Below are 27,393 nucleotides of genomic sequence, written 5' to 3'. Positions count from 1 at the left end.
TATGTATATATGAGAAAAGAGTACAGTGAGAAGACAAGACCCTTCAATACAACATGGGTATATTTAAAAATTATATTAGGGCCAGTGAGGTGGCTTCTCAGGTAAAAGCACTTGCCACACAATCTTGGTGACTGGAATTCTATCCCTGAATTCCATGTTTTGTTAAAAAAAAAAAAAACAACGGATACAGTAGCAGGCATCTATATTCCCAGCATCCCTAAGGCAAAAATGGAAGGTGGAGCCAGAACTGCCCAGAAGTCCTTGGACCAGCTAGTATGCAGGATGGCAGCAGAAACAAACCAAACTTTACCTCTAAAAGGTGGAAGGCAAGAGCCAGCTCCCAGAAGTTCAAAAGTTATCCTCTGCCCTCCACACACAGGTCATCTCACTCACACACACACACTCACACACACACACACACACACACACACACACACCACCACCACCACCACCGCCATCACTACCACAACAACAGCTGTGATGCCGCATGGGAAGAGATATACATCACATATACAGGAATGTTTTTCAAAATTATAATATTAATTTTTAGAGTATTTTTAAGTTGCAAAGGGATACATACAGCAAGACTCACTTAACACAGACTTAAAATATGCAAAGTAACTATATATATATATCCATTTTTATATGCCGTATCTGTGGCAAAACTCTGTGTACATTTTGCAGGGTTATCATCAGCAAATTGTTAGTGCCTCAAGGGAGCCAAAGAGGAGGGAGAAATACAGAGAGTACTTGGACTGTATTTATGCCTTAAGTGATGTTCCCTCAGCCGCAGAATAGAGAAATTCGAGTATTCTCACTTAATGCAAATCCTAACCTTCAAAAATCATTTATGATCCAGAAATGAAAGCACCTAAATCTGAAATGGTGTAGACTGGATAGTCTCGTTTTCATAAAGCTTAGAATCATAAACTAAACCAGGTATGTAACTCTGTGATAGAGTCTTGGTCAGCACATGTGAAACCCGGGTTCAATACCAGTACCCCCCCAAAAAAATACCAGACAACCCAGCATGTGGTGTTACAAACTGCAGAAGTCACCCTGAGGAAGAGGAGCCCAGAATGGGGCCTGTGGAAAGGCTTGAGTGAGTGCTGGGAATAGGCCACAAGGCTTTTTATTTGTTTTCATCTGTTACAAGTTAACCAAATATTCACTGATTTGCATTTTTAGAAGTGGATGGGACCTTAATTTTTAGAAGTGGACGGGACTATGGTCTTTATCCTACTTTTGAGCTACACTCTCAACTTTGTGAAATACATTTGACCTATTTCAACAAAAGCGGTAACTTTGTTGCTGCCGCTATGGTTTTTTGAGACAGTCTTACTCTGCTGTCCGGGCTGACCCTCCCCTGCTCTCAGCCTTTAGAGTAGCTAGAAGTCCAGGTTGCCCACTACCATGACCCATGCCAAGGTCATTTTAAAAGGAAAAACAACAACAACAACAAAAAGGACCAAGGACTGTGATCTGCAGTCTTGCACAAACTGTCCTGGAGGGGACGATCATGGGCAGTAGTATAGCAGATCCCACATGTGATGCAACCCTACCTTCAGGCAGCTCTGCCAGATGCTTGTATGCCTGGTGCAGGTTCTCCCGGCAGACTGTCTGGTGATCATTCAGCAGGAGTGACAGGGCTTGGATGACGCCATGCTCTAAGAAGCCAGTCCTAAAGAAGGGAAGATGGGTTTAGACATCAGAAGACCATTTCATTTTTCCTTTTCTTTTTTAAGATTTATCTATTTTATGTATTACGGGCCTTTTGCCTGTGTATATGGATGGATGGATAGATATAGATATATAGATACATATCTCACATGTGCACCTGATGCCCAAGGAAGTTTGAAGAAAGCCTGGAACTGGAGCCACCACGTGGGGGCTGAGAACCAAACCCAGGTCCTCTGCAAGAGCAACAAATATCCTTACCCACCAAACCATCTCTCCAGACCCAGTTTCATTTGTCTTAACAGTTGAGTGCTCTTCTGTTGTGTGAATACACTGCGTTTTCATTATCTGTTCATCAGGTTGTGGGCATCTGGGTTGTTTCTATTTCCTAGATATTGTGAATAGAGCAGCACTGAACATGGTTGACCAGTTGTCTCTACAGTAGGACACAGAGTCCTTTGAGCATGTGCCTAAGAATGGTATAGCCGGATTGTGTGGTAGCTCTATTTCTAGCTTTCTGAGGAACTGCCACACTCATTTCCATAGTGGCTACATCCAGTTTGCACTCCCACTAGCTGTGAAGAAGTATTCTTTCCATGCTAACATTTGTCATCATTTTTTTTTTATCTTAACCATTCTGACAGGAGTAAGTTGAACTCTCAAAGTAATTTAAATATGCATTTCCCTGTTAGCAGAGGATGCTGAATATGTTTGAAAAATATCTCTCAGCTATTTATATTTCCTCTTTTAAGAACTCTCTGATTAACTAGTTTCATGCCTCGTTTTTAACTGGGTTGTTTTCTTTGTTTATTTTGGGTGATTCTTTGTATGGCCTAGATATGGCTGGTATAACTGGTAAATAATTTCTCCCATCCTGTAGACTGCTTCTTCAGTTGAATGGCCATTTTTTTTGCTGTATAGAAGCTTTTCCATCTCATTAGGTCCTGTTTATTATTGGTATGAGTGCCTACATTGTTGGTGTCCTGTTCAGAAAGTCCTTTCCTGTGCCAATGAGTTCAAGTCCCTGCTTTTTCTTCTACCAGCCTCAAGGTATGAAGACTTTAGTTGAAGCCCTTGATCCATTTGGAGTTTTGTGCTAGACAAGAAATAAAGCCATAGTCCTGCCCTTCTACACATAGCTATGTAGTTTGACTAGCACCATTTTGCTGAAGATGCTCTTTTCTCCAATGTGTGTTTTGGGCTTTTTTTTTCTTTTGTCAAAAACCAGGTGGCTTGTAGGAGTATGTCCTTCCATATGGGCTCTCAATTCTGTTCCACTGACCAATGTGTCTGTTTCTATGCCCGTGCAATGCTGTTTTTATTACATCACCTCTAAAATATGATCTCTGAAGAGTTTCGGGGAAGGTCAGGCAGTGACCCTGCTGAAAGCCGTGCCATCTCTGCCACCTTCTAGAAACCCAGGAGGTCATAAACCCAAAGCACTATGGGGAGGCAAGAATCACAGCCCTCTCACTTTTGAGCAGGGTCTCAGGGTTCCTCTGGCCTAGATTCTTTTCACCATTTTGACCCTCGGACCTGTCATCTGCGAAATGGCACAAGGCAGCAGAAACCTGTAAGTCACCCCGCCTGCACAGTCGAGCTGAGCCCACCACCGTGCTCCAGCGCTGGCTTCCAGGGAGAGATTTCACAGGCCTGGCACCCAGCTGCTTCCCTCCAGACCCTCGGCTGCCCTCTATGCTTGTTATGACATGTAAGTTAATTAAATGTTAGGTAAGCCACTTAGATAAAGAATTGTTTCTATTTTCTCTTGAAAAAAATTGAATGTGATGTAAAAACTCAAATGAGTCTATTTTAAAGGGCGAGATGACTCTAAGATATTCTACATTTTTGTATGCAGATTATTTCAATAGTGTCGCTTTGATCTTGGTGTTTAAACAGAAAATTCAATAGAAAACACCACCTGATGGACCCATATCCTAGAAAAGGCCTGAGTCTCATGCAGGGAATGGCAAATGTCTTGCCATTTTTGTTTTGACTTGAATGAGCAATTTAAAGGAAATACATTGTTTCTTTTATCCCTTGATTATGAGCCATGTCTTATAAGTAGACAACAGTGTCTACAAAGGAGTCTTCTGAGGTCGCATCTGTCAGGGTGGGTTGTGGGAAACTCTTCACAAAATATCCGGCACAAAGGACATACCCAGCCAGTTACTGTGCTGTGACACTGATGAACTTTTCATCTTAGAATGATTTGCACTGTTCTGGAAAAAGAAAATGGAGGCAGGACACACCCATTCCAGAGCTGCTGGATTCCCTCTGTTCTTCCCCCCATGACCCATTCCACACCAGGCATGCTTTGCAAACTGGGCTGGCGTGCTTTTTGGTCCCAATTCTCAGGGGCTATGACAGGAGAATCACTTGTTACCCAGGATTTCTGGGCTAGCCTGAGCAATACAACAAGAAGGAGGGAAGGAAAGGGAAGGGAAGGAGAAATGGTAGGAGGGAGAAAAGCTAGGGATAGAACTCACTGGTAAAGGATGTGCTTAGCACGAATCCCTGGGTTCAATTTCCAGCATCAAAAGATTAAAAATGTTTTAAAAAGGGTATTTTCCTGGAATCCAGTGTCCGAAAGAGAGAACTGATGGGCAAAGGAGTTAAGACTGGGCTTGTTTAATCCACAGAAACAGTTGACCTGAACAAGGGGGAGCTCTTGGACTCCAGATTGATGGCTGTGTGGAAAGCATGGGACTGACCCAGACCCCCTGAATGTGGGTGTCAGTGAGGAGGCCTAGATAATCTATGGGGCCTTGGGTAGTATTTCTCCATGATGTACAAATAGACTTTGAGTGCCCATGATATGGGAGGCTCTCTCAGCCGGGACTCTTGGAGGAGAGCCTAGGCTCTGCCTTGGATGAAATGACAGTTACTGGAGATCCACCATGGAGGGCCTCACTCTCCTTGGGGATCAGAGTGGAGATTGAGTGGTGGACTGGGGGACCTGGTGGGGAGGGTGGGGGGGAGAGGGAGCTGGGATTCACATGTGAAACAAGATTGTTTCTAACCTAAATTTTTTTAAATAAAAAAAAGGATATTTAGGAAGAGAGGAAAGACCAGTGGACAGAGGGATAGGGAGACAAGAGCAAGTAACAGAGAGGGTAGGAATAGAGAGAGTATATGATATACCTACTTGGAAATATGATGAAATTCATGGTTTTGTACAATGAATATTTGGTAACAATAACATTTTTAAAGGCAAAAATGTCCATAAAAGAAAACTAAAACTAAGAAAGCCATTTGACTATAAAGAATGGGGCTCCTCCTAGGAGTTTGACCATGCTCCAAGTGAGTATATGTGCAACACAAGTAGGACTTGGTGGGTTTTTCCTTTGTTTGTTTGTTTTGTTGTTGTTGTTTTGGGGGTGGGGCAAGGGTGAGATGGTGGAGCTGGAAGGAATGGGAATTGGGTGTGATCGGGGTGCATTGCATGAAATTCCCAAATAATTATTAAAATATTACATTGGGGGGAGGAAAAAAAAAGAGTGCAGCTCCTTTGCTAGCATGCCCCCAAAAGAACGAGAACTAGAATTCTCCGGGAGCCTCCTGCTCATGGGGTGTCACACGAATTAAAGACTCAGGGTGCCAAGATGCCATGCTTAGGAGGCCGTCCTTGTTCCTCCTTCTCATCGCTGCTTGTGTGATGTGAGGGTGAAAGAATTTTAACACGGGAAGTTTGGGACAGTCATTTAGGGCTTGGTGAGCCACTGGCCATAGTAGTAAAATCACTACTGAGGGCCGGAGATGCAGCTCAGTTCTAGAGTACTAGATTAGCATAGACAAAGACCCAAAGTCCAATGCCTATCATCACAAAAAGGAGAGAGGGAGGGAGGGGGGAGGCAGGGAGAGAGGGGAGGAGGGAGGGAGAGAGGGAGAGGGAAGGGGAGGGAGGGGGTTGGGAAGGAGGAGAGGGAGCAAAGGAGGGAGACAAAGAAAAGAATGTGGCTTGCACGTGGGGGGGGGCGGGCAGGTGTGTCACCACTGAACTTGAGGGAGTTATTTAGAAACCAACAACACTCGGATGGGACCATTTACCTCCCTTATCTACTGTGATGTGCAGGGAAAGAGCTAAGTTTAGAACTCTACACTGAAAGAAAAAAAAAACCCTACACTGAGCACATTTGGGAGGGGCAGCTTTAAGACGCATTCTGGCTCAGTTTCAGGGCAGGGAAGGCATGTCAGTGGGACCAGCTTTCTGTCTGTGGTATACGAAGCTTATAGCACACTTGCTTATATCCCAGCAAACTGGGAAGGAGAGGAAGGGGCTGGCTCCATCCTGAACCCAGGCTTGGTCGCGGCCCATAGAATCCATGCTGACAGCCGTAGGAGGACACCTAGGCTCCAGCCTCCCCAAAACAGTATCCAGAGCTTCCTAGTGTCCAGTCAAACCCAGCATCAGGAGGTCAAGTAGCTCTCCAGTCCCTCTCCAACTCCAGAGCACAAGGGCTGTCCTCTGTCCTGAGGTTATCTTAGACAAAGCAGTGAGATCAAGAGATTGGGCTAGGTTACAGAGCAGGAAAGGGGTACTCCACCCCGGGCAGGCCAGAGCCCACGTCCCTACCTCACTGCTCTGACCACCACATTGATGTACCTTCTTGAATTAGGGCGAGGATGGTACTGTGTACCCCTACACATGTCCCACCACAGCGCCTGATCAGCATCCAGCTGAAGCAGGTGCAGGGACATCACTAAGTGTCTGAAAGCATGGGGTAACATCAAATCCCAGAATGACTTTGAACTTTTCTGAAACAACATGAGGCACTGGGGTATGATAAGAAGTCTTTCTAAATGTCAATGTTTACACTAAATAAGCCTGAGACAGTTGGCGGTTTGCCCTTGGAGCTGCTTTCTTTTTCTGTGGGCATCTATACAATGGCAGTGGTCCTTATACAGGAGACTAGGGAGAGGGCATGGCAGGGTGGTGTGAGATTCTGCTGTTACTCTTAGTATTGGAAGTGGAACCAGAGGCCTTAGAGCAGCGTGCACTACCGCTGATCTAGAGCCATACCTGGGCACCCTGCCCCAACTGCCAACCCGATCTCTAACTAAACTAGCAAGGTGAAACAGCCTTTAAGTGCAAATAACGAAACTTGGCACCGGAGGGGAACCATCTGCAGGTATTGTACACTACGCCTCAGTGTCTCAGCAAGAGGTGTGAGACCTGTTCACACCGGATGTGTGTCAACCACAGACGGTGAAGCCACGCCCCCAGTGAGGATAGAAGACCGGGCACTCAGGAATAGCAAAGGGTTTGCAGATTTTGGATCTGAACTTTTCGCCTTCGGCGTAGGAAGGTTATAACCAGGAGCTAACATAAAAGTCAGAACAGAATCAGAGTACAGCTCCGGGATAGAGCCCGCACGAGGCCATGGGGTTAAAGCTCCTCCTGGTAGTATAGCGCACATGCGCACCTGCGTAGCACGCATGAGGCCCTGGGTTTAATCCCCAGCGCCAAGAAAAGGGTTTGGGTACAGAATCATGTTACACTGCCACAAAAATAGCCAAAACTGCCCTACAGAGAGAATTGTCACCAGCAAATAGAAGTACCACCTGAGACCAGTGCTACAGATAAAATGGGGAGCACTCGGGGTCATGCAAGAATGTCTAGCGGGGGCAACGGTGCAGTGTCTAACTGGGACCTTAGTTTTCACTAGTAGGTGCCCACCTGCCTACATTATGGGTGGCCATGATGTGCAGCACCTCCGTGGTCTTTATCCGAACCAGGTTGTCATTGTCCTTCATCAGGGCCTTCAGGCTCTCCAGGCAGCCTGTGGACACAGGAAACCTTGTGAACATTTGCCAGTCCACAACGGGAAGGTACCAAAGGTCTGTACTTTGGGTTTGGAGAAATCAAGTCTGTGGCACAGCCAGGGACTATCTCATCTAATTGCTTCCTCTGTCTCTCTTTCTCTCTCTCTCTCTCTCTCTCTCTCTCTCTCTCTCTCTCTCTCTCTCTCTCTCTCTCTGTCTCTGTCTCTCTCTCTCTCTCTGTCTCTCTGTCTCTCTCTGTCTCTCTCTCTCTCTGTCTCTGTCTCTCTGTCTCTCTCTGTCTCTCTCTCTCTTTCTCTCCCTTCTCTCCTTTCTCTGCTCTCTTTCTCTCTGGGCTTTTTGAGACAAGGTCTCTCTATGTAGCCCTGGCTATGCTTGAACTCACCATGTAGACCAGGCTGCTGGCCTCAAACTCACAGAGATCCACCTGCCTCTGCCTCCAAGTGCTGAGATTAAAGATGTGTGCCACCACACCTGGCATTGTGTGAGCCAGTTATCTTAGGTTTTTGCTTTGCTTTTTGTTTTTTATCTTTTTGTCTCTCCCCTCCCCCAAATCAAGAACTGAACCCAATCCTTAAGCACTACCACTGAGCTAAATCCCCAACCCCTTATTTTTCCCACTAGTTCCTCCTCTTTAGTCAGCCCTGGAGTGAAGAAAATTGCCTTTGACATTTCTTTGATCAGGAGAGACATGAGGTCAGGTTGGAAACCTGCCATATGCATGCCACTCCTGTAGAGGACCCTGAGTCTCAGCGTCCACATCAGGCAGCTCACAACCACCCGTAACTTCAGCTCCAGGGATCAGACACTCTTTTCTGATCTCCAAGGGCACTAGCACTCACAAACACATACCCACCCATAGGCACATACACATAATGAAATATAAAAAGCAAAGTCGGAAAAGAGACATTCCACAAACTGGTCGCATGCCCTTGCATCAGCCAGATTCAGGAGTGCCAGATTTAGTGTAGAAAGATCCTGCTTACATTTTCAAAGATTTCCTTATAGTATTTCAAATTATGTGTAGGTGCATGAGTCTGCAAGTTAGTTTGTGCGCATGCGTGCAAGGGCACACACAGGGCAGAAGCCCCAGATGCCCAGGAGCCGGATTGCAGACATTGTGGGCTCTCTGATCTGAGTGCGAGGATCTGAACTCACGTCCTCTGGAAAAGTAGCAGCAAGTGCTCCTAATCACTGAGCCATCTCTCCAGCCCCTCCTTTTTAATTTTTTTGGTTAGGCAAATTTGGACTCGTGCTGATCTCCTAACACTGATATTCATAACTGTAGATTGAGAATGTTCTCTCTCTCTCTTGCAGGTAGCATTGCACTTACGGGCACTGCTGGCCTGAAATCAGGCTTAATAAGTAGTAACTCTTCTACTGACACTATCCAATGTCTGAGCCACCCCAGGATCCCAGTCATGATCACCTGGGGTGTAACCTTCTCACCTATGTTGATGGCCTCGTAGACATACTCAGGATCGTGCATGAGGTCACACAGAGCCACTAGGGCTTTCTGTCTTGTCAGGAGAGTCTCTGATCGCAGCTCCTCATTAAGCTTGGGCAATGCTCGACAGCCATAAGCAATGGCAGCCTTTGTGGGGTCAATGTCAGGAGGCATGTACATGGAGATCCGGGCATGAGCCATCTTTCCACACCTGCCAAAGGGCTTGGAAAACGAAGCTCTGTAGAAACCACTAATGAAAGAAAAAATAAATAAATTAAAAACCTGTCCTTATTACTATTATCATGTAAAAGCCAGCCATCTCAACCCAAAACTGCCTGTGAAGACAAACACAGGTGGATACTTTCACCACGATCTACCAATGAGCAAACAGAAGCTGATGTCACGGCACAGGGAAGTAACCCAAACTGCAAATCTCGGTCCTTAATGTCAGAAGAAACTGCTTGGGTTACTTGATAGATAGGTACCTTGGTCACAGGCAGCAAGAAGAAAAACAAACCAAGCGAAAACCAAAATGGTGTCTCCTTTGATGTCCCTGCTTAACCAGTGGCAGCCATGAATAGTACCTAACTGGCATCTAATTCAACCACTCAATAAACCACTTTTATAAGTAAGGAAACATGTTGGCTGGGGAGTTGGTAAAGCTAGAAGCTTTTCAAACAGAGGTCTTGCTTCTTCATGTCAAAGGCACATATTCACATGCTTAGGACATATTCGAAAGGAGGGATGAAGGTTAAAGAATGATCTTTTAGCTGGGCGGTGGTGGTGCACGCCTTTAATCCCAGCACTGGGGAGGCAGAAGCAGGTGGATCTCTGTGAGTTCGAGGCTGGGCTGGTCCGACAGCCTCCAAAACAATACAGAGAAACCCTGTCTAGTAAAACCAAAAAAAAAAAAAAAAAAAAGAATGATCTTTTATTATCCCCCCCACACACACATACACTCTCTCTCTTTGATATTGTGGCTTCAGGGTTAAGAATGGGATATGGTCCCAGGCTATGGGTTACCTTTGACAAGTCGCTCCCTCCATGTGTATCTCTGCAGATGAAAAATTATGTAATAAGAGCCTTACCTTCCTGTACTTCTACCATTGCCATTTAACTGAGACCCAGGAGCCTGGCCCACAGAACTTGAAATGTATTAATAGATTGTGGTTATCTTGATGCATTTAGTGACAAGAGCGAGATTCAGTTCTGGAAGTAAACGACAAGCCAGACTCTGGTACCAGCCACCAGCCAAGAAAGGGAGGAAAGGGACCAGGCTGGGAAGGTGGCAGCCATCTCTGAAATGGGCTCCACTCCAGAAAATCATGGTCTCTGGGACAGGGGCTGCCCTCTTGTAAAGGGGACACACTACAAGAATCTAGCTGCCAATGAAAAGGTCAGACCCAGGGTGTGGGGGCGTGAACTCCGTGTGGACAGAATTGGGTAGGTCAGGAAGCCCCCAATACCTACCCGCTGTAGCTGCCTCACTTGCTTTAGTCCTGGTCTCTGCCAGGCAGAGCGCTCATTCCATTCCCAAGCGACCTGGTTGCTAGGAGACTGCCAGCGTCTGCAGCTTCCTGGTCATCCCCCTAGAGAGCCAAGGCGCATGCGCAAAAAGCCTGGGGCTAAGCCCTGCAGAGAATGGAAGAGCAATAATATTTTAACAATGTTACTACATAGAACAAAAAGAAGTCGCCTTTATGGTACTGATGGGAAAAAGAAATGACTTATTCAGACCCTTCTTGTTCCTGTGTACTTTGCATGCTTTGGGTCATTGGAGTTTAACTTTATGCTTTTTGGTTTGTTTGTTTTTGTTTCTGTTTTTCTGAGACAGGGTTTCTCTGTAGCTTTGAAGCCTGTCCTAGAACTAGCTCTGTAGACTAGGCTGTCCTCGAACTCACAGAGATCCACCTGCCTCTGCCTCCCGAGTGCTGGGGATAAAAGCATTTACCACCACTGCCGGGCAACTTGATGTATTTTAAGGCTAAGACTCTCAAAGAGATTCAGTTGCTTCCCTCCGAAATACGCAAACCTGTCCCCAGAACTACCTAGTCAGGGCCCACATTTCTGCAAGCTGATTGCCCAGCACATCCTGACTGGAGTGGCTGTTTTCTAAAGCAAACCAGCACAGACAGGGGCCCTGCTTAACATCCCCTTTGGCTCCTCAGTGGACTCAGTCCTGAGTCCAGACTCCTAACCTGACAGGAGGTGGTGGTGCATTCCTTTATAACTACTACATGGGAGGTCAACACACAATATAGCCCTATCCCACATAACCCCTCCCACATGCTCACAACGTACTGAAATCCTGCCTAGCATATGACACACAGTAAATATAGCAAGTCCAGCTCAATTGCTGGACGCACAGTACACACATGTGAGACTCTGCATAAACTACACATGTGCGCGCGCGCATGCGTGTGCACACACACACACACACACACACACAATAACGAAACCATGTCTGGTAGCCCCTATAGACACAACTCGGCCCAAACCCCCTAACATAGCAAGACCTTGCCTCCGCCCGTTCTGGTTATTGTCTCTCTGTGCCTGACATGCCAGGAAGCTTTCGGTAAATGCAGAATGAGTGCTTGATGGACTTGAATTAAGAGCTACAATTGAAAAGCATTTTCTACAATTCACATATTACTGGATGCAGAAGCAGCTCAAGTGAGAAAAGGTTTGGTTTGGTTTAGAATTTCAGGAGGGGCCAACCTGTGGGTGCTTGGGAAAACGTGAAACAGGAGGTGAGGAGTGTAGTAGGGATAGTATATTTCTGTGAACTTGACCCCAGAGATCTGGTTCCCTCCATAGTCTAGAGCTTCCACCGGCTGGGGAGTAAGTATTCTAAACAGGAGCCTGGGAGGACACTGCCACCCTTTAAGACAGTTCATGACATCACTGTGTTCCCCCCCCCCCATAACTGTACTGGCTACTGTTGTGACTTGTAACGTGAAATCTGTGTTTTCCAATGTCTTACATGACCCCTGTGAAAAGGTCATCTAGCCTAACGGGCTGTTTTATATTTTATTCAGGAACTCCAGGAAACCCTTTAGTTTTCTTTGTTCTTAGTTGACTAGAAGATCACTGAAGAGACAGGTCACATAATTGGGTGCATTAGGTAGTTTTCTTGTTAGTGTGACAAAATAATCTGACAAAAAAGGAAATGGAGGGATTTATTATTTATTTCAACTCATATATTGAAGATGAGTCCATCGCGGTGGGGAAGGTGAGCGGGTTAAAGTGACTCTCGGCTCTGACTCTTCACCTTCTCCTAACTCGATGCAGGAGGAAGCAGATAGGGGTGCCGAAGGCTGGTGGTGCCCAACTGGTACTCAACTCATAGTCATGTCGGGTATTCTCTTGGCAGTCAAAGCTCCCTGAAATCGTCCCTACAGATACACTCAGTGGTATCTACCTAGGGGTAATTCTAAATCCTGTCAACGATGATGATTGAATAACACACATTTAATATAGTTTCCCACTGTCTTGCTGTAGAGAGCACCCCTGGTTGCGGGTTATAATAACAAGTGTTAGATTACTTTTCAGGGATGGGAAGGCTACTTTTGATGTAGACTGCTCCTTGGGCTCTATAGATGTCTGATGGGTGATTGGGAAGGGATGAAAAGATGGGGCGACCTCAACCTTTGGGTGACATTCTCTCTGTCCCTGCATGGAAACTGATTCTTGGAACTGGTCTTCTGCCTTTCTGATCTTTCCAGTAGCTGCTACAACTTAAACACCTAGAATCCTGTAGTTACCACTCCTACACTCATGTCCTTAAGTACACGAAGACACTGGTGCGGATGCCTATTATCCTACCACGTGGGGGATGGGGGCAGCAGGATCAGGTGGTCAAGGCCATTATCATGGAAAATTTGAGGTTCCCCTAGACTACATGAGGGATTGTCACAAACAATGAAAAACAAACAAACAAACAAACACAGTGCATAGAGCTTTGCCAGCATAGCCGTGACCACTGTCTAACCCACCCTAGCAAATAGATATAGGTCGGCTTTCATTTGTTCCCACTTCCACTCCCTAGCCATAGACCCATTGGAGTCTTGCGGCCAACCCCGCACTCACGGATGCCTACTTTCTAATTATAGCTATGCTAAAAGAACCCAAGTCTCCAGCAACATCACCCTCTTTGATGGGCCATTTGACAGCTGAGTAAACTGAGGTTTGGAGTTGTAAAGACCCTTTAAGTCTGAAGCCTGAGCAGTGAAACTACTTAACCAAGACATCAAGCAGAAACATCAGTCCCCAGGGCATTTCCTGTTGCATTAAAGATGACTGGAATAGATCTGCCAACGGTCCCATACTAACTACACTTAGAAGTCTACCTGCTGCTGTCCTTCATGGGATCAAGTCCTAAAGGGTCTCTCTGAAGACTGCCCTAGTTTTATTTTAGGAACGTGTGGTGAACACCGCTGGGCTGGGAGTCAGAAAATCTGGGTTCGATTCTATTTCTAACTCAATGGGCAAATCTTTTGGAATGAAGCTTGTAGTTTTCTTGGGGAGGGGGAAAGGGGTGTCTGGTAAGAGTTCTAAAGCCTCCGGAATACAGCCTGTACCCCACACCTCGCTTTTCAACAGAAACTAGCTCGAAGCAGCCCAGTAACTTGAGTCAGCTTTTTAAACATCCATTAATGGAGGGAATTAATTTTTCAGCGTGAGTGCCAGAAGCCAGGCACATGATTTCCAAATAGCATTAAATTCAAACTGATGCAGTAAGGCAGATGGTAGGCATGAGGTGGGCCCTTCCCTTGTCGCGGGGAGGATACGGGCTTCAATCCAATACCAAGACTCTTTTTATGGGGACTGTCACAACCTGAATCACCAAGGTAGCCAGAGTTAACCTTCAGCCAACCCTTCACCCCTCAACCCAACCCAGAGTCCATCCTGAGAGACCAGGCTCCACCCACTGGCCCCGCCAGTTCGTCAACGCCCTGGTTGTCATGGTGAGACTGGGCGCTCTAGTGGAGTCCGGAAGTCTCTGAGCAGGCGGTGCGGGCGCTCTGCGCCCTGGGAGGCTCTGGTTGCTATGGTGATGGCTCCGCGTGGGCCCGGCGCCATCAGTTACCTCGGACTGGAGGAGGGTCCAGACCCCGCCCCTGACGTCAGGATTCAAGAGCTACGAGCCAGTCCCGCGAGGCCCGCGTTGCTGTAGTGATTTGCTGCTTCCCGCGCGCCGGAACCCGGTCTTTGCAGCTTTGGTGAGTCCGCTCACCCTCCCCGCTGGGAATGCATCCCGGAGGTTATGGTCTTGAGGATGTCCTGTCCCGCCACTCTCCTACTCCCAAACCTGAGTGTGGCCTGCAGGCCTGCTCTTCGTCACTGAGAGTCCATCCCGGGCCAGGCCCCTGGGGGAGCTGGGTCAAATGAGGAGGACATTAGGCTTGAGGGACCAGACTCTGGGTGGTGTGGGTACCATCAGGAAAAGAGACCGGAACCTAAAGTCACCATACCCCTCAGAGGCTCCATCTTAAAAACACACTAAAGCAGGAGGCCTCCCCTCCCCACTCCAGTTCCGCTGTCTAGGCTGCAATCCTCAGCCAGGTTTTTTTCCTCCCTCATGTCATGCAAGTGAGCCCCGCCTCCTAGACACCCACCTCTTGACTCAGGGCCAGATGGGGTCTGGGCTGCTCCTTCACTGTGCTGCCTACAGATTGAATGGTCTCTGCCTACTGTTGCTGATAGGGATGGAGGCCGAGATGTTTTTAAAGTGATGAGAAGTGATGACGAAACTCACGGGTGCATTTTTGAGGATCTGTATGGCTTTCCAATTCTTGTCAAAAGGCAAATGTAACAATTTTAGTCATAAATGACTTTGTGACTCGGGGATGGATTGGGCAGTCCTTCGTCCTGTAAAATAAAATGAGTGCTCTCATGTTTTTGTTTGGTTTGGGCCTTTTTAGGACAGGCTCTCACTGTGTTGCCCAAGCACCTTGGAACTCACCATCCTCCTGCCTCTGCTTCCCCAAGTGCTGAGTATATAGGCCCGTGTTACTTCTACACCTGTCTAGGAGTTTGATTTTATAGACAAAAAAAAAAAAAAAAAAGAAAGAAAGAAAGAAAGGAAGGAAGGAAAGAAGAGACAATAAGAGGCAAATTGGTTGTTTGAAATTACTTACTTTATAGGGTTATTCATGCGTGCTCAGGTTGACTAGTCCCTTTTGAGTGCTGTGGATCTCTTGTCCAATCAGAATCCTGTTTGATCACATGGCATCTTGGGTACTCTGTTCCACTTTGATCTGCTGGGCCATAATGCAGAAACTAACCTCATATGTTTGTGTAATACTCTTTCCCCTTGATTCAGTCTACAGAACACTGGAAGAATGAAGTCCTCTTGGACCCATCTGGGGCCTCCTGTGAGCCAGGATCGTACCATCACCAGCTTCCCTAAGGTACAGTCATGAGAACACCTTTGCTGCTGTTTTCAGCTTCCTTTGGGTCTGGCTTGCTTTGACAAAAGGTCCCTGAGAAACCTGGAATTCACTAAGTACTCTAGACCATTCTCAAATTTCCAATCCTCCTGCCTCAGTCTTTCCAGTGCCAGGATGACTCCACTGTTGGTGTAACCCGTTACTTCAGCCATGTCCAGCTTTGTTAGCGCGCCTTCACCCCCAGAAACAGAGAAGTGAGTCCCAGGAGTTGGTCTTATTTCTGAAAAGCTAAAAGAATGGATGTTGAGTTCCTCTAAAGTGAGGTTATAGCCACTTGGACAGTCCTCGGCATAGATCTCGATGCTGCCCTTAAGCTATGACCATAGGCAAGTCACTCATGCTTGCCTTGGAGCTGATGCTCGTGATAAGTGTAAGCCCCTCCTCCTCCAGTCATGGCATTCCTCGTTGTTCTTATTACTAGCTCTCCAGAGGACAGGAATGTAACAGTAGGAGTTTCACCCCTAGCCCTGCAAGGGAGGCTGAGGGGAGAACACAGCTGTAGTGGCACACACCTGTAGTTCCAGCACTTGGAGACATGATTGTAAGTCAGAGGTCAGCCTGGGCTACATAACAAGATAAAAACGAAATGGTCTTCTAATGTCTGATTCCCAAATCCAGGGCTTTCTCCATTGCCATTCTGCCTTCAGTTTTTGCTGAGAAGTCCAATCTCTACCGGAGTCCAATATTAACCTTCTTTACTGGAGTCCAATATTAACCACAGAGGGGAATGCTAAAATAACCTTCACTAGGGGACAGTGGGACAGTGTTTACCCATATTACAAATGCCTTTGCCCCGGGGCTGGAGAGATGGCTCAGAGGTTAAGAGCACTGGCTGCTCTTCCAGAGGTCCTGAGTTCAGTTCCCAGCAACCACATGGCAGCTCACAACCATCTACAATTCAATCTGGTGTCCTCTTCTGGCATGTAGACAGAACAACTGTATGTGTAATAAATAAATAAATCTTAAAAATTAAAAAAACAAAAAACAAATGACTTTGCCCACTAGGTAGCCATCCCACTTCTAGGAAGTCATTTCAGTGTAGGTCCTGGCACAAAGGGAGAGTGTGTGAAAGGCCAGGCATCGCAGCAGTTGGAAAGAGCAGGTCAGCATCAGTGTCTAAGGACAGGCCAGTAGAGATGCTGCTCCTCCATGCGGATGGGAGGGATGAGTCACCCCTTCCCAGTGCTAAGGAGGGACAAAGGAAAATGTTAGGTAGAATCCAAAAATAATAATAATAATGGAGCTGTAGTTAAGTGTATGCATTGTTGAAGCACTTGGTTAAGTCCATAGATAGCGTCACCAAAAAAAAGGATGGGGGTGTGTTTGTTAGACCATGCAGAAAATATTTCCGAAAGGTAACATTAAGATCCTGTTGTGCAGTGAGAGCCACTAGCAAATGAAAAATTAGTTTTCTCCCAGGGGGTCTCACTGGGGAAACAAGCCATGCTTGAGAGTAGGCCCCCTGCCCAGCAGTGGATGCCAACAGAAAACAAACTGAGTGGCATCTGTGGCATCCTTTGTCTCACAATGTTAAGTCAGCCCCCCCTCCACCTTACAGGTCTTTTGTGTATATGCTAGGGCTTTGAGTTTGTAGTTTTTTGGGACCCTGTGTATGTGAATAATGGTGTCTCTGAGTCTGTATGGGTTTCTTGTGCTTTTTCTCTGGCTCGTTGTTGTTGTGTTGTTCCGTTATTTTGTCATACTCTGATTTGTTTGTTTTTATTTATTATTATTCCAGATGCCTGTCTGATCTATACAGAGAGGGTATGGATCCAGATGGAAGGGAAGCTGGGGAGGATCTGGGAGGAGTAGAGGGAGGGGAAACCGTAATCAGAGTGCTGTTATATGGGAAAAAAATCTATTTTCAATAAAAGAAAAAAAAGACCCTTGTCTATGTAAAATAAGATTGTTTCCAATTTAAATTAAAAAAGGAAAAGGCCTTGTCTTAGAGTTTCTATTGCTGTGAAGAGACACCATGACCACAAAGCTCTTATAAAGGAAAACATTTAATTGTGGTGGCTCCCTTGCAGCTCAGAGGTATAGTCCATTATCATCATAGGGGGACATGGTGGTGTGTGGGCAGACACGGTGCTGGAGAGGTAGGTGGAGCATCCTCTGTCTTGGCTTACAGGCAACAGGAAGTGATCCAAGACATTGGGCAGTATCTTCAGTATGTATGAGCCCCCAAAGCCTACCTCCACAATGACACACTTCCTCCAACAAGGCTACACCTCCTAATAGTGCCACGCCCTTTGGGGGCCATTTTCTTTCAAACCACCACAACCCTGTTGCTCACTGATTCGTCTGTGTGGCTTGAACGAGCGTGAAGGGAGACTCCTTTGTGTCTTTTAGATTCTGTGCCAAAACCAGGAAGGAGGAAGGAGGTGGCTGCAGGCTGCGGGCATTCCTGTCGTCCAGCCATTGCTTCTTCACCTCTCTTTATCTACCCTGTAACTTCCTTCTCACACATTGACGGAGAAATTGTACCTCAGACCTTGGAGAGTTTCCCCAACTTTTTTAGAATGAGCTTGGGCCATTGCTTTCCCAATGGAGTGTGACCCTGGTAGCCAGAGATGATTCAGGCTGGTGTCTCATGAGTTGAAGAGAAAGGAAGTATAATCAGTGGGGGAGGGGACAGACCCAGTCTCATGGGACAAAGGACACTATTCACAGAGCAGGACACTGAGGCTCAGAGAAATGGGGAGAACTGCTTGACATCAACACAGCCCAGCGCGGTAGAGCTAGGATTTGCCACAGCTGCCCTAGCAAGGCTCAAGACTCCCAGCCTAAGGGAGTCAGTCTGCGTAGGGAAGAAGATGAGAGTCCCCTGCAGTCCTCCACCTGCAGCAGCCAGGGTCACAGGCTACAGCTGGCCACGTCTGCCCTGTATCCCAGGGCTACTCTAGATCTGCGGACTTACTAACCACGACAGGCTGGATCAACATGATGCTTCCTCTTTGAGTGTCTCAGGTTCCTTGTCTGAGAAAGGGGCTCTTGCACTTCCTACCCCACAGCCTGTGGTATTGCCAGGGCTGAGGAATGTTAACGAGGTCGCCCACAAGCCTCTCAAGTCTGCAGGAGAGAAGGAGGGTTAGGAAGTAGGTGTCACACTCCGATGCCCAGTTTATATAATGGAGGTGTGGCTCTCTGTGGGACGGTCTGCTTGCTCGTCTGCATGTCTGTCTGTCTGTCTTTTGCTAGTGGTACACACCTGATGCCTGCCTGCAGCTCAAGGAACACTTCCACAGCAAGGTCAGCACCGCCTGCCAGCACAGGAACACGGGCACTGTTGGGTAAGCCCATGGGACAGGGGTGTGCAAGATGCAGGAAGGACGGAAGCGCCGATGCACGTGGAAATGAAAAGCGACCAGATTGAACACACAGGCTGAACCAAGGCCACTTAACTTATTAGCGGGATTTGAATCTAACTTTGCCGTAGGAGCAATTTCCCCGTTTCTCAGAATGTCATACAGATGACTTTTCAGCTGAAGGGAAGTTTCAGCGCAGGTCCGTTTTCTTTTTCTCTGATGTTGTTCGTTTTCACGGTACTTCCTATGCTCTCTTCTCTGCCCCTCAGCTTATGGCTCAGCCTCTCCTCACGCCCATTGCTAATTCTCAGGACAGGATATAGCCGTAGGGGTAGCAAAGTTCCCAAAACAAATATAAGTTCTCCCACTCCTCAGGACTAGAGAGGGAGTGGCTTAGCGGGGTAGGCCCTTCCTGCATCTAGGGTGGAAGGGTGACTCATTCAGATAGTTCAGGTAAGGAAAACCCTGGGTATGCTGAAGACACTGTTGATACCATTCTCCAGGGTGATACGGACATGTTTCCTCCAGGCTCAAGCTCTCCAAGGTGGTCGTTGTCGGCGATCTCTATGTGGGAAAGACTAGCCTCATTCACAGGTAAGTCCTCACGCTGTCAGGATGCAACACCTCCCAGCACCTTTTGTCTGAGAGCCCCAAATAGCGTGTGACTTGGGGACATGACACAGCTTTAGCCTGAGAAACTGTCTGAAGGGCGTGGCAAGAGTCAAGGAGAGGGGCTTGGAAAAATGGCTCCGTGGCACTGCACTGCCACACACAGAATTTGAGTTCCAGCACTCACACTGTGTGGCTCATAGACACTTTCAACTCCAGCTCTTGGAGTCTGACTCCTTTGGGCATCACAGAGACCTATGCTCGTACACACACACACATACACACACACACACACACACACACACACACACACAATTTAAAAGTAGATAAATAAAATTTTAGAGATAGGGAGATTGGGAGCTCAGAAGATTGGCTAGTCAAGTGCTTGCTGCATAAATACCCAAACCTGTTTTAATCCTCAGGACACATGGAAAAACAAGGTATGGCAGCGCATGCCTGTGATTCCAGCGCCGGGAGACAGAGATAGGAGGATTCTTAGGACTTGCTGTTACGGTGCCGGGAGACAGAGATAGGAGGATTCTTAGGACTTGCTGCTCAGCCAGTCTAGCCAAATCGGTCAGAGACCTTGTCTCAAAAACTGAGACGGAGAGCAATTAAAGAAAAATGCCGTGTCGTCTCTGGTCCTCACATGTGCGCATGAGCTTGCGCTTGCGCACACGCGCCATTGTGGTGAATGACAGATGGTATAGCATCCTACATGCTTAGGATTCAGCACAAGTTCCCATGGGACCCCTGCCCTGCCCTCCCTGGGAATGGACCCTTAATTTCTTTCACTATTTGTCTTATAGTGTTTGCTTTCTGGGCTAATGCAGCACCCTTCCCCCACATCATTCCTATTGGCTGCTCTGTTGCTATGGTTCAGATAAGTATTTTTTAAAAGGTCCGAGTCAAAAGGCTTGTGGTCTCCAGCTTGTGGCACTTTTTTGTAAAGTGGCAGCTCTCTCTCTCTCTCTCTCTCTCTCTCTCTCTCTCTCTCTCTCTCTCTCTCTCTCTAGATAGGGTTTTTCTGTGTAGTCCTGACTGTCCTGAAACTCACTCGGTAGACCATGCTGGCCTCCAGCTCACAGAGTTCCACCTGCCTCTGCCTCCTGAGTGCTGGGAATTAAAGGCGTGGCCACCACCTCCCGGCTCAGTGGCAGATCTTTTTGAGGTAGAGCCTTGTGGAAGCTTGTTAGGTCGTTGGGATGTACACTTGAAGTGATCCGTGCTTCCTGGCCAAGAGGGACTTTTTTTCTTCTCACCACCAGTTCAAAGCAACATGGGCCGAAGCCTCTGGAACCACAAGCCCAGATGAGCTTTACCTCATGGGTTGGCATCATCTCAGGAGTTTGTTCCAGCAATGGAAAGCTGATTAACATGCCTGTACACCCACAGCCTCTGTGCACCATGACTTTCCTTGCTGTATTATGCTTTTTTGAAACAGGATATAATTTTTTTAGCCCTGTCTGGCCCAGAACTCCCTATGTAAACCAGGCTGACCTCAGACTCACAAAGATCTGCCTGCCTCTGCCTCCCTAGGACTGGAACTAAAGGCATGGGCCACCACACCCAGCCACCATCACTTATTGGCTCCCTACTGCGGGGCTCTTCCTTCCTTCAGTCTTTCCCTGCTGTGAGCATCTCCACCCTCTGATGACTTCCTCGCCTCCCACAGGTTGTGCAAGAATGTTTTTGACCGTGATTACAAGGCCACTATCGGGGTAGACTTTGAGATTGAGCGCTTTGAGATTGCAGGGATCCCCTACAGCCTCCAGATGTAAGTCTCTGTTGATGTGGTTCCCAGATCTCCCCAGGGGGGCCGGGGGAAGACCTAAGCCAGATCTTTTTCCTCGTCACCCCATGGTGCTCAGCAAGGATGTGTCTGGACAAGCATGGCCCCGGGTGTTTGTTGAAAAACAGGCTCCGTGGTTTGTGGTCCCTAGATCTCTCTCCATCCTCACAGCTGCCGAATGTTGGTCAGCTGATCTAGGAATGGTCGTGCAAGCCCGATCGGCTCTTCCACCAGCTCAACTCCCCGATAGCTTCTTCCTGAGGTTCAGCCTTCTTCCCCCGTTGAACCTCCTGTAATCTCCCAAGCAGCAGGTTGGCCTCTGACAATTTTCTCCTGAGCTCTATTCTCCCTGCGGTCTTGGGTAGTGGTCCCTGTGTGAAGAGGGTTCTGCTGGAGGCCACCTGCCCTGATCCCTTCCTCCAGCCTGACGTTCTCCATCATGCTGTGTTCCTCTGTCAATGTCCATCGTGCTGTCACTTCCCTCTGTGTACGTTCCTGTCCATGTGCTTCTCCCCCCACTCACGCTGTCTTCTCTACTAACCCCGTCTTGCTTTAGACTCTCAGTGGTGCACTGGGTGTCTGCCCCCCCCCCCCCCCCATTTTCCTCATGTCAGCGCAAGCCCTTCTCAGGGTGAAAGCACTGTGTGCTTTGGGCCTTATTCTCCCTAACCCTCCCTCTAGGATCTGCAGGCCTGCCCAGCCACCAGACCCCTGTGCTCCCTGGTGAGGCCCCTCCCTCCTCCCTGCTGTCTTGTTTATCGATCACCAAGCCTTTGTTCTAGTCCCCTTCCCTGTCTTCCTCCTTGGCTTTTAATCTTATTCCTCTGAGCCCTGCCTGGGCTGGGCCCTCAGCTCCTGTGTCAGCTCCCATCTCCATAGAGACAGTGCCCCAGTATAATCCTGGAGCCAGATGATAACACATCCTGTCCAAGGGTGAGCACAGGGTTGGTTCTGAGCAAAAGACGATATGGAAACCTAGGGCTTCATGACTGAGGGTTCTGGAAAGCCGAGAGGAGCAAAGGTGTGGTCTAGAGGGAGCAGCCACGTGGAGCTGTACAGATAGTGACCGGCAACTGGGCTCTCACTGATTCTCCAGGCAGTCTTGAGTTAGAGGGCCCAATGTAAAATAGGCACTGCCTGGCCACAGACTCTCGGGATCTTGAGGCCATTGCCAGCCAGCTGCCTAGCTTACTCTGTGCCCATCCCCCACCCAGAGGCTTCTCCAGAGATGATGAGAAATGAACCAATAAATGAAGGACTGTAGCCCACAAGTCTTCATTATGCCGAATTGCTCAAAAACAAATTCAGATCACTGATACCATATTTGTGGGTTATTGTTTTTTAGTCTGCTGAGAAAAATTAAATGCTGACCTGTTGACTTTAAAAAGTGATGGATCACCGGGCGGTGGTGGTGCAGGCCTTTAATCCTAGCAGAGGCAGGCAGATCTCTGTGAGTTCAAGACCAGCCTGGTCTACAAGAGCTATTTCCAGGACAGCCTCCAAAGCCACAGAGAAACCCTGTCTCGAAAAAAACAAAACAAAAAAAGTAATGGATCTAGATTAGGTTTCAGGATCATCCCTGCATAGTAACAACCTTTTAAGCCTAGCATGTCACCTTCCCATCTTCTGTCTTGTACCCATGCACACATATCAACCTGCTTTGCACCCCTTGAACATCTAGTTGATCTCTAGATCCATGAAAAAAGCAATGGAAGGAGATGTGTGCCTGTTAGCCCCAGGGAGCTACTGTGCTGAAGGCCTGCCCTGGAACCGTGGCCTTGACCTCTTATAGAACATATAAGGTCCCTTATAATGTCATTGTCAGAAAGGGCTGTAATTTTGTCAGAGCTGTAGCTTTGTTTATCTGGACAAGGCAGTTTGCCTTGTCCCCTACTGGCACTGTGGTCTGAGGAAAGAACCCAGGAAAGATGACAGGGAGGTGGAGTCAGGGAGAACTGGGTCACCCAGGCACTTCCTGCTGGTCACGTGTGACTGGCATGCTCGTATAGGTCTTCCGATCTTACAACCTCACTATACTGTTGCCTGGGAATTCTGTGAATGGTTAACCTGCCCCCACTATTTTCCTGTCTCCCTCTCGGCCTCACAGCTGGGACACAGCCGGGCAAGAGAAGTTCAAGTGCATCGCATCTGCCTACTACCGAGGTGCCCAGGGTGAGCAGCGGAATGACACTGGAGCTCTCAGCCTATGCCATCTGCACAAACACTCCTGCTGTGCTCCGGGAGCCACGGGGATTGCACTGTAGCCAGTGCTTAGGGATGAAGGGGCTGCCCGGATGATGAGACCCTGGCTGTCTTTGACAGCCACACCCTAAGGAAATCTGAAGTATCAGGTGCAGGCAGCCTCAGCCCCAGTTTTCAACTCGAAAGGAGTACTCTTGTGGATCCCAAAAAAGAGAGATGGCGGGGAAGATGAGGAGAGGCTTCTCCTGTCTTAGCCAGAGGGGATAGGCTAGAGGGGAGTGACAGGTGGACCTAGCAGGGTTGGCAAGTCCTATATGGGGGCCTCAGTGCCCACTGCCAACATGATCAGGGGTGGCTGCTGGGGCTGAGCAGGGTTCAAAGTCGGCAGAGATGGCAACGTGAGGTCCCCAGGAAGGAGAGAGAAGTAGGATCTAGTAAGGGGTAGGAAAGCCATCAGAAGGACCCCAAGCAGGCTCAAAGTCATGTCCTTCTCAGCGGTGGTGTGAAGAAGCGAGAACACATATAAGCTGAGCTGTGGGTCTTCTCTGGCCTCCTATAGCTATCCCTCTCCTAACCTTTCTCCCTGAGGGGCTGCTGCCTCCCCGGAGCCAGTGGTGCAAGGTGCCTAGGACATTTTCTGTAAACAGTACTCGCCATGCCCGTCACCGGTAGGATTATCATCAGCCAAAGGATCCAGGAAGCCCTCGTCCAGCGTGGTCTTTCTCCCAGTAGGACAGCAGAGAGCACACCTCTGCCTGGACCAACCTCCTGTGGGCTTCCCCTTGGGGAATCCAGGGCAGACTCTGTGTTGAAAAGAATTGACCACAGAGACACCCAACAGTTTGCTGCCCACGTAGCGCCACAAAAGCCGTTTCATTTAACTGGTTGTTACTAATCCCCATCCTTCAATTAAAAGTCTGCCCAGGGTCAGGCCCCAGACCAACAGCTTTTCAAAACAGTGTCGCTGCTGACAGCGAGGGGGTCCCATTCTCATCACTGTACAGACGGGGACAGCAGGTTCTCCACAGTTTCAGCCCCCACCCAAGCCCATGGGGCCACAAGTGGCAGAGGGTCTCTTGCCAGAGTCTACTTGCTTCAGGTCTTTCACCGTGCCCTGCCCCCTGCTGCTAGGTAGAGGTTTGGAGGGTTCGGGAGGGGTGGCGAGAAGGCAGGTCCAAGGGGGCCACCACAGGGTGACTCCTCACTAGTCTCCACAGTGGCCCCCCAGTGGTTCCTTGCCATCTGGGAAGATACCTAGGAGAACCTCCCCCATCACACCTGTCGCTGATTGGCTGTTGGCTTTCCCCATGTCCAGTGATCATCACAGTCTTTGACCTCACTGACGTGCAGACGCTGGAGCACACCAGGCAAGTAACCCCAGGTCCTACCCATCTGTGTGTCTCTGAATGTCACCTGGACTCGTGACACTGTCCCTCAGTGCTCCCAAACCCCAGCCTCTGGGCTGGACCCAGAATGGTGGGCACTTACTGCCCAGGTCCCCACTGACCCCTAAAGACTTATCCTATCTGTTGCTCAGGAGCTCAAGCTGACAGGCCACCCTGGGCTTTGATAGCCTGCTGCTGCCGCCGTGTCGGAAATCTTCATTTTGAACAAGAGGCCCATCTTTTCACGTTTACCTTGGCCTCTAATAATTTCATAGCTAATCCTCCCTGACAGAATATTTTTATTGGGCAGAGATGTGGGCAAATGACCAACTTCAGAGGACCATCACCTGCCAGAAATAATCCATCTAATGGACCAAAGCCCCTTTTCCCTATGTTTGCCTGGGCCGTTCACATCCACATCTTCCAGGCCCTATGATGGAGACAGGGATTGTTTTTCCAGCTGATAAAGGGCGAAAGCCACACTAGGAGTCTTTACCTCTCCCAAACCAGTGCCTTTGTGTTCCCAGTTCCTTCTGGTCCCACGGAGGCCCTTCTGGCCCAGCACCAGCATCCACTTAGTGTAGATCAGGGCACCTTCCCTGTCCCTCCTGCTGCCCATGCCTCGTTTCCACTCTGTCCATTCTAGGCAGTGGCTGGAGGATGCACTGAGGGAGAATGAGGCAGGCTCTTGCTTCCTCTTCCTCGTGGGAACCAAGAAGGATCTCCTGGTAAGCAGAGTGAAGCTGAAGGCCCAACCCCAAGGGACTTGCCAGAAAGTGCTCGCTCGTGTTTGCAGCTCACTTTTGAGGAGCAGTGACCAACACTGCCATGCCGCCTTGTGTTGGACTTCAAAGAAGGCTATGGAACTGAAGAGAGCACTCAAGCTCCCATGCTCCCTCCCTAAGAGGTGGGATGACTCAGGTTTCCCCGGGGACCACTAAAGTATCAGCCCTAGGTGAGCAGCATCCCTGCACTAGGAGCATCCCTGTAGTAGGTCACCCCACCCCACCATCTGGTTGGGGTGATTGTGAGAGAGGTGGCCATTCCATTCCAGAGACTCCCTGAAACAAAGCCTGAGATACCGGGTCAGCCAGGGCTGTTTCTCCCAGTCAGGGGCAGCGTGTGAGCAAGTTGAAGCAGAAGCTGTGCACCTGGCCAATGAGCTGCGGGCAGAGTACTGGTCTGTATCAGCCAAAACCGGTGAGTAGTGCACCCCACATGCATTTACTACCAAAAGACTGCAGGAGGCAGAAGTAGGCAGAGCAAAGTTGGAAAACCTGGCTTCTGGGGAGATGAAATGAAAGGACGTAGTTCTACGGCCATGGGAACTCAGAAATCAGGCTGGTATCCTTGCCTCCGGTGCACAGAGACACTGTGTATCTGGCTGCCACAGAGTGGGTATGGATTGAATCTGGAAACGCCACCTCTAGGCCACCACAGACACCTGGCAGTGCGCATGCGTGGAGCCATCTGCCGCTCTTTTCCCAGCACACGTGTCCTTCTACCCCACAGCCCCCGCCCTCCCTGATCACAGTAACAGCAGGCTGGCTGGAATCCCACTGGAGCACAAGTAGGGTTATTCTGCGCAGTTGCACAGGTCGTTGCTGCACATAGCAGTGTTGGTGTCGGGTACTGGGACCTCTAGGAGGAGGCATACAGATCCCATGTGAGGGCCAACAGCACACATTCAAGCTTGTCCCGGGTTGTACAAGTGTTCAGTAGCAAGCAGTTGAGAGAGAAGGTGCTAGGGAAGGAAGGCTCAGAACTTTGAGGGAGTCGCTGGCGGTGCGGTGGGGCAGCAGGGTAGAGATGGGGACCAGAACCCATTGGGAAGCCAGGTTGCCACCCAGCACTGTGTCGCCGCCCATGGATGGGCTGGCGACTTAGTGCTCTGGAAGGCTCATGGCTGGCCTAAGGATGGCCTTACCTAGCCCTTGCCCGTGATGCGCCTGAGGGCCGCATGAGTCATAGCTGTCTCGTGGGCCCCCAGGGGAGAACGTGAAGGCATTCTTCAGCCGTGTTGCCGCCCTAGCATTCGAGCAGTCTGTCCTTCAGGACCTAGAGAAGAGACCCAGCACCCAGTCCCAGGTCGGAGATGGAGATGGAGACCTAATCCGTGCGTACAGAGGGGGCTGGGCGGGGCTGAGGAGCAGGAGAGGGACCAGAACTCCAAACCCACCATTCTTAATTTGCTACCCTTGCTGTCCTCTTGTGACCTTTGAGCTGGTACCATACCCAGGCTTACAGCTTCCATGACCCCACCTGCCAACTCCAGTCACCTGCCCCAGCTCCCCTGATCTCCGCACAGCCTCCTCTTGGGCCAGGCTTCAGATGTGTCTTGCCTCCAGCTTAATCTTAATGCTACAACTCCCAACTGTCCCCTACGCCCCTCCCACTCCATGTCATCCAGGCTTTGGAGGACAGGCCCAGGGGACAGAGTTCAGGGCCCCAGCTGTCAGGGTAGAGTAGTCTTTGCCCAATGTCAGCCATAGGATGCCTGTTTGATGCTCTTACTTTCCTATCTTTGTAGGAATAGAAGTACCCAAGACCCAGGAGAACAAGAGGCCACCTGGCCTGGGCTGCTGTTAGCTGAGGCCAGCATCAGAGCCATCTACTCCCTGCATACACGTGGGGTGACATGGAGCCAAAACTCTGTGGTAGATACGCCTTCCAGCTGGAGAAGGCCTGTGTCTCCAGGGCTCAGCCATTTCCCTTTGGCACAGCCCCACTGGCTGCT

The 27,393-nt window shown here is 48.8% G+C and overlaps 2 protein-coding genes across 13 annotated transcripts in view; one reads left to right on the top strand and one right to left on the bottom strand.

Annotated features, from left to right (window-relative positions):
- Rsph14 (radial spoke head 14 homolog) overlaps positions 1-10,512 on the bottom strand; it is a 73,759-nt gene extending 63,247 nt beyond the window's left edge. The window contains exons 1-4 of the mRNA XM_021227539.2: positions 10,379-10,512; positions 8,911-9,158; positions 7,358-7,460; positions 1,563-1,681 (exon numbers count right to left, since the gene is read on the bottom strand). Of these exons, the coding sequence (XP_021083198.2) occupies positions 1,563-1,681; positions 7,358-7,460; positions 8,911-9,109 (421 nt within the window). The 5' untranslated portion in view covers positions 9,110-9,158; positions 10,379-10,512. The remainder of the gene's footprint in view (positions 1-1,562; positions 1,682-7,357; positions 7,461-8,910; positions 9,159-10,378) is intronic.
- Positions 10,513-13,846: 3,334 nt separating this feature from the next.
- Rab36 (RAB36, member RAS oncogene family) lies at positions 13,847-27,384 on the top strand. 12 transcript variants are annotated; one of them, XM_021227538.2, is made up of 12 exons: positions 13,858-14,130; positions 15,234-15,321; positions 17,099-17,124; positions 18,562-18,612; positions 19,197-19,262; positions 20,953-21,054; positions 23,177-23,241; positions 24,587-24,638; positions 25,303-25,563; positions 25,711-25,856; positions 26,647-26,772; positions 27,187-27,384. In XM_021227538.2, the coding sequence occupies exons 4-12, from the start codon at positions 18,575-18,577 to the stop codon at positions 27,243-27,245; spliced, it is 915 nt and encodes a 304-aa protein (XP_021083197.1). In that variant the 5' UTR covers positions 13,858-14,130; positions 15,234-15,321; positions 17,099-17,124; positions 18,562-18,574; the 3' UTR covers positions 27,246-27,384. The 12 variants fall into 12 exon arrangements, 10 of the variants coding, with proteins under 10 accessions (XP_040588255.1, XP_012969398.1, XP_012969401.1 ...); XM_013113944.3 differs by lacking the exon at positions 17,099-17,124 and having other exon boundaries at positions 13,849-14,130; positions 18,562-18,653; positions 26,647-26,744; positions 27,187-27,330; XR_005871353.1 differs by lacking the exon at positions 17,099-17,124 and having other exon boundaries at positions 13,854-14,130; positions 18,562-18,653; positions 25,766-25,856; positions 26,647-26,744; positions 27,187-27,324.
- The last annotated feature ends 9 nt before the right edge of the window (positions 27,385-27,393 follow it).

The sequence above is a fragment of the Mesocricetus auratus genome, unplaced genomic scaffold (assembly GCF_017639785.1).
Source record: "Mesocricetus auratus isolate SY011 unplaced genomic scaffold, BCM_Maur_2.0 Super-Scaffold_100027, whole genome shotgun sequence".
Classification (NCBI taxonomy): Eukaryota; Metazoa; Chordata; class Mammalia; order Rodentia; family Cricetidae; genus Mesocricetus; species Mesocricetus auratus.
Note: the sequence above shows the minus strand (reverse complement) of the source record. Positions and strands in the feature narration are given on the sequence as shown.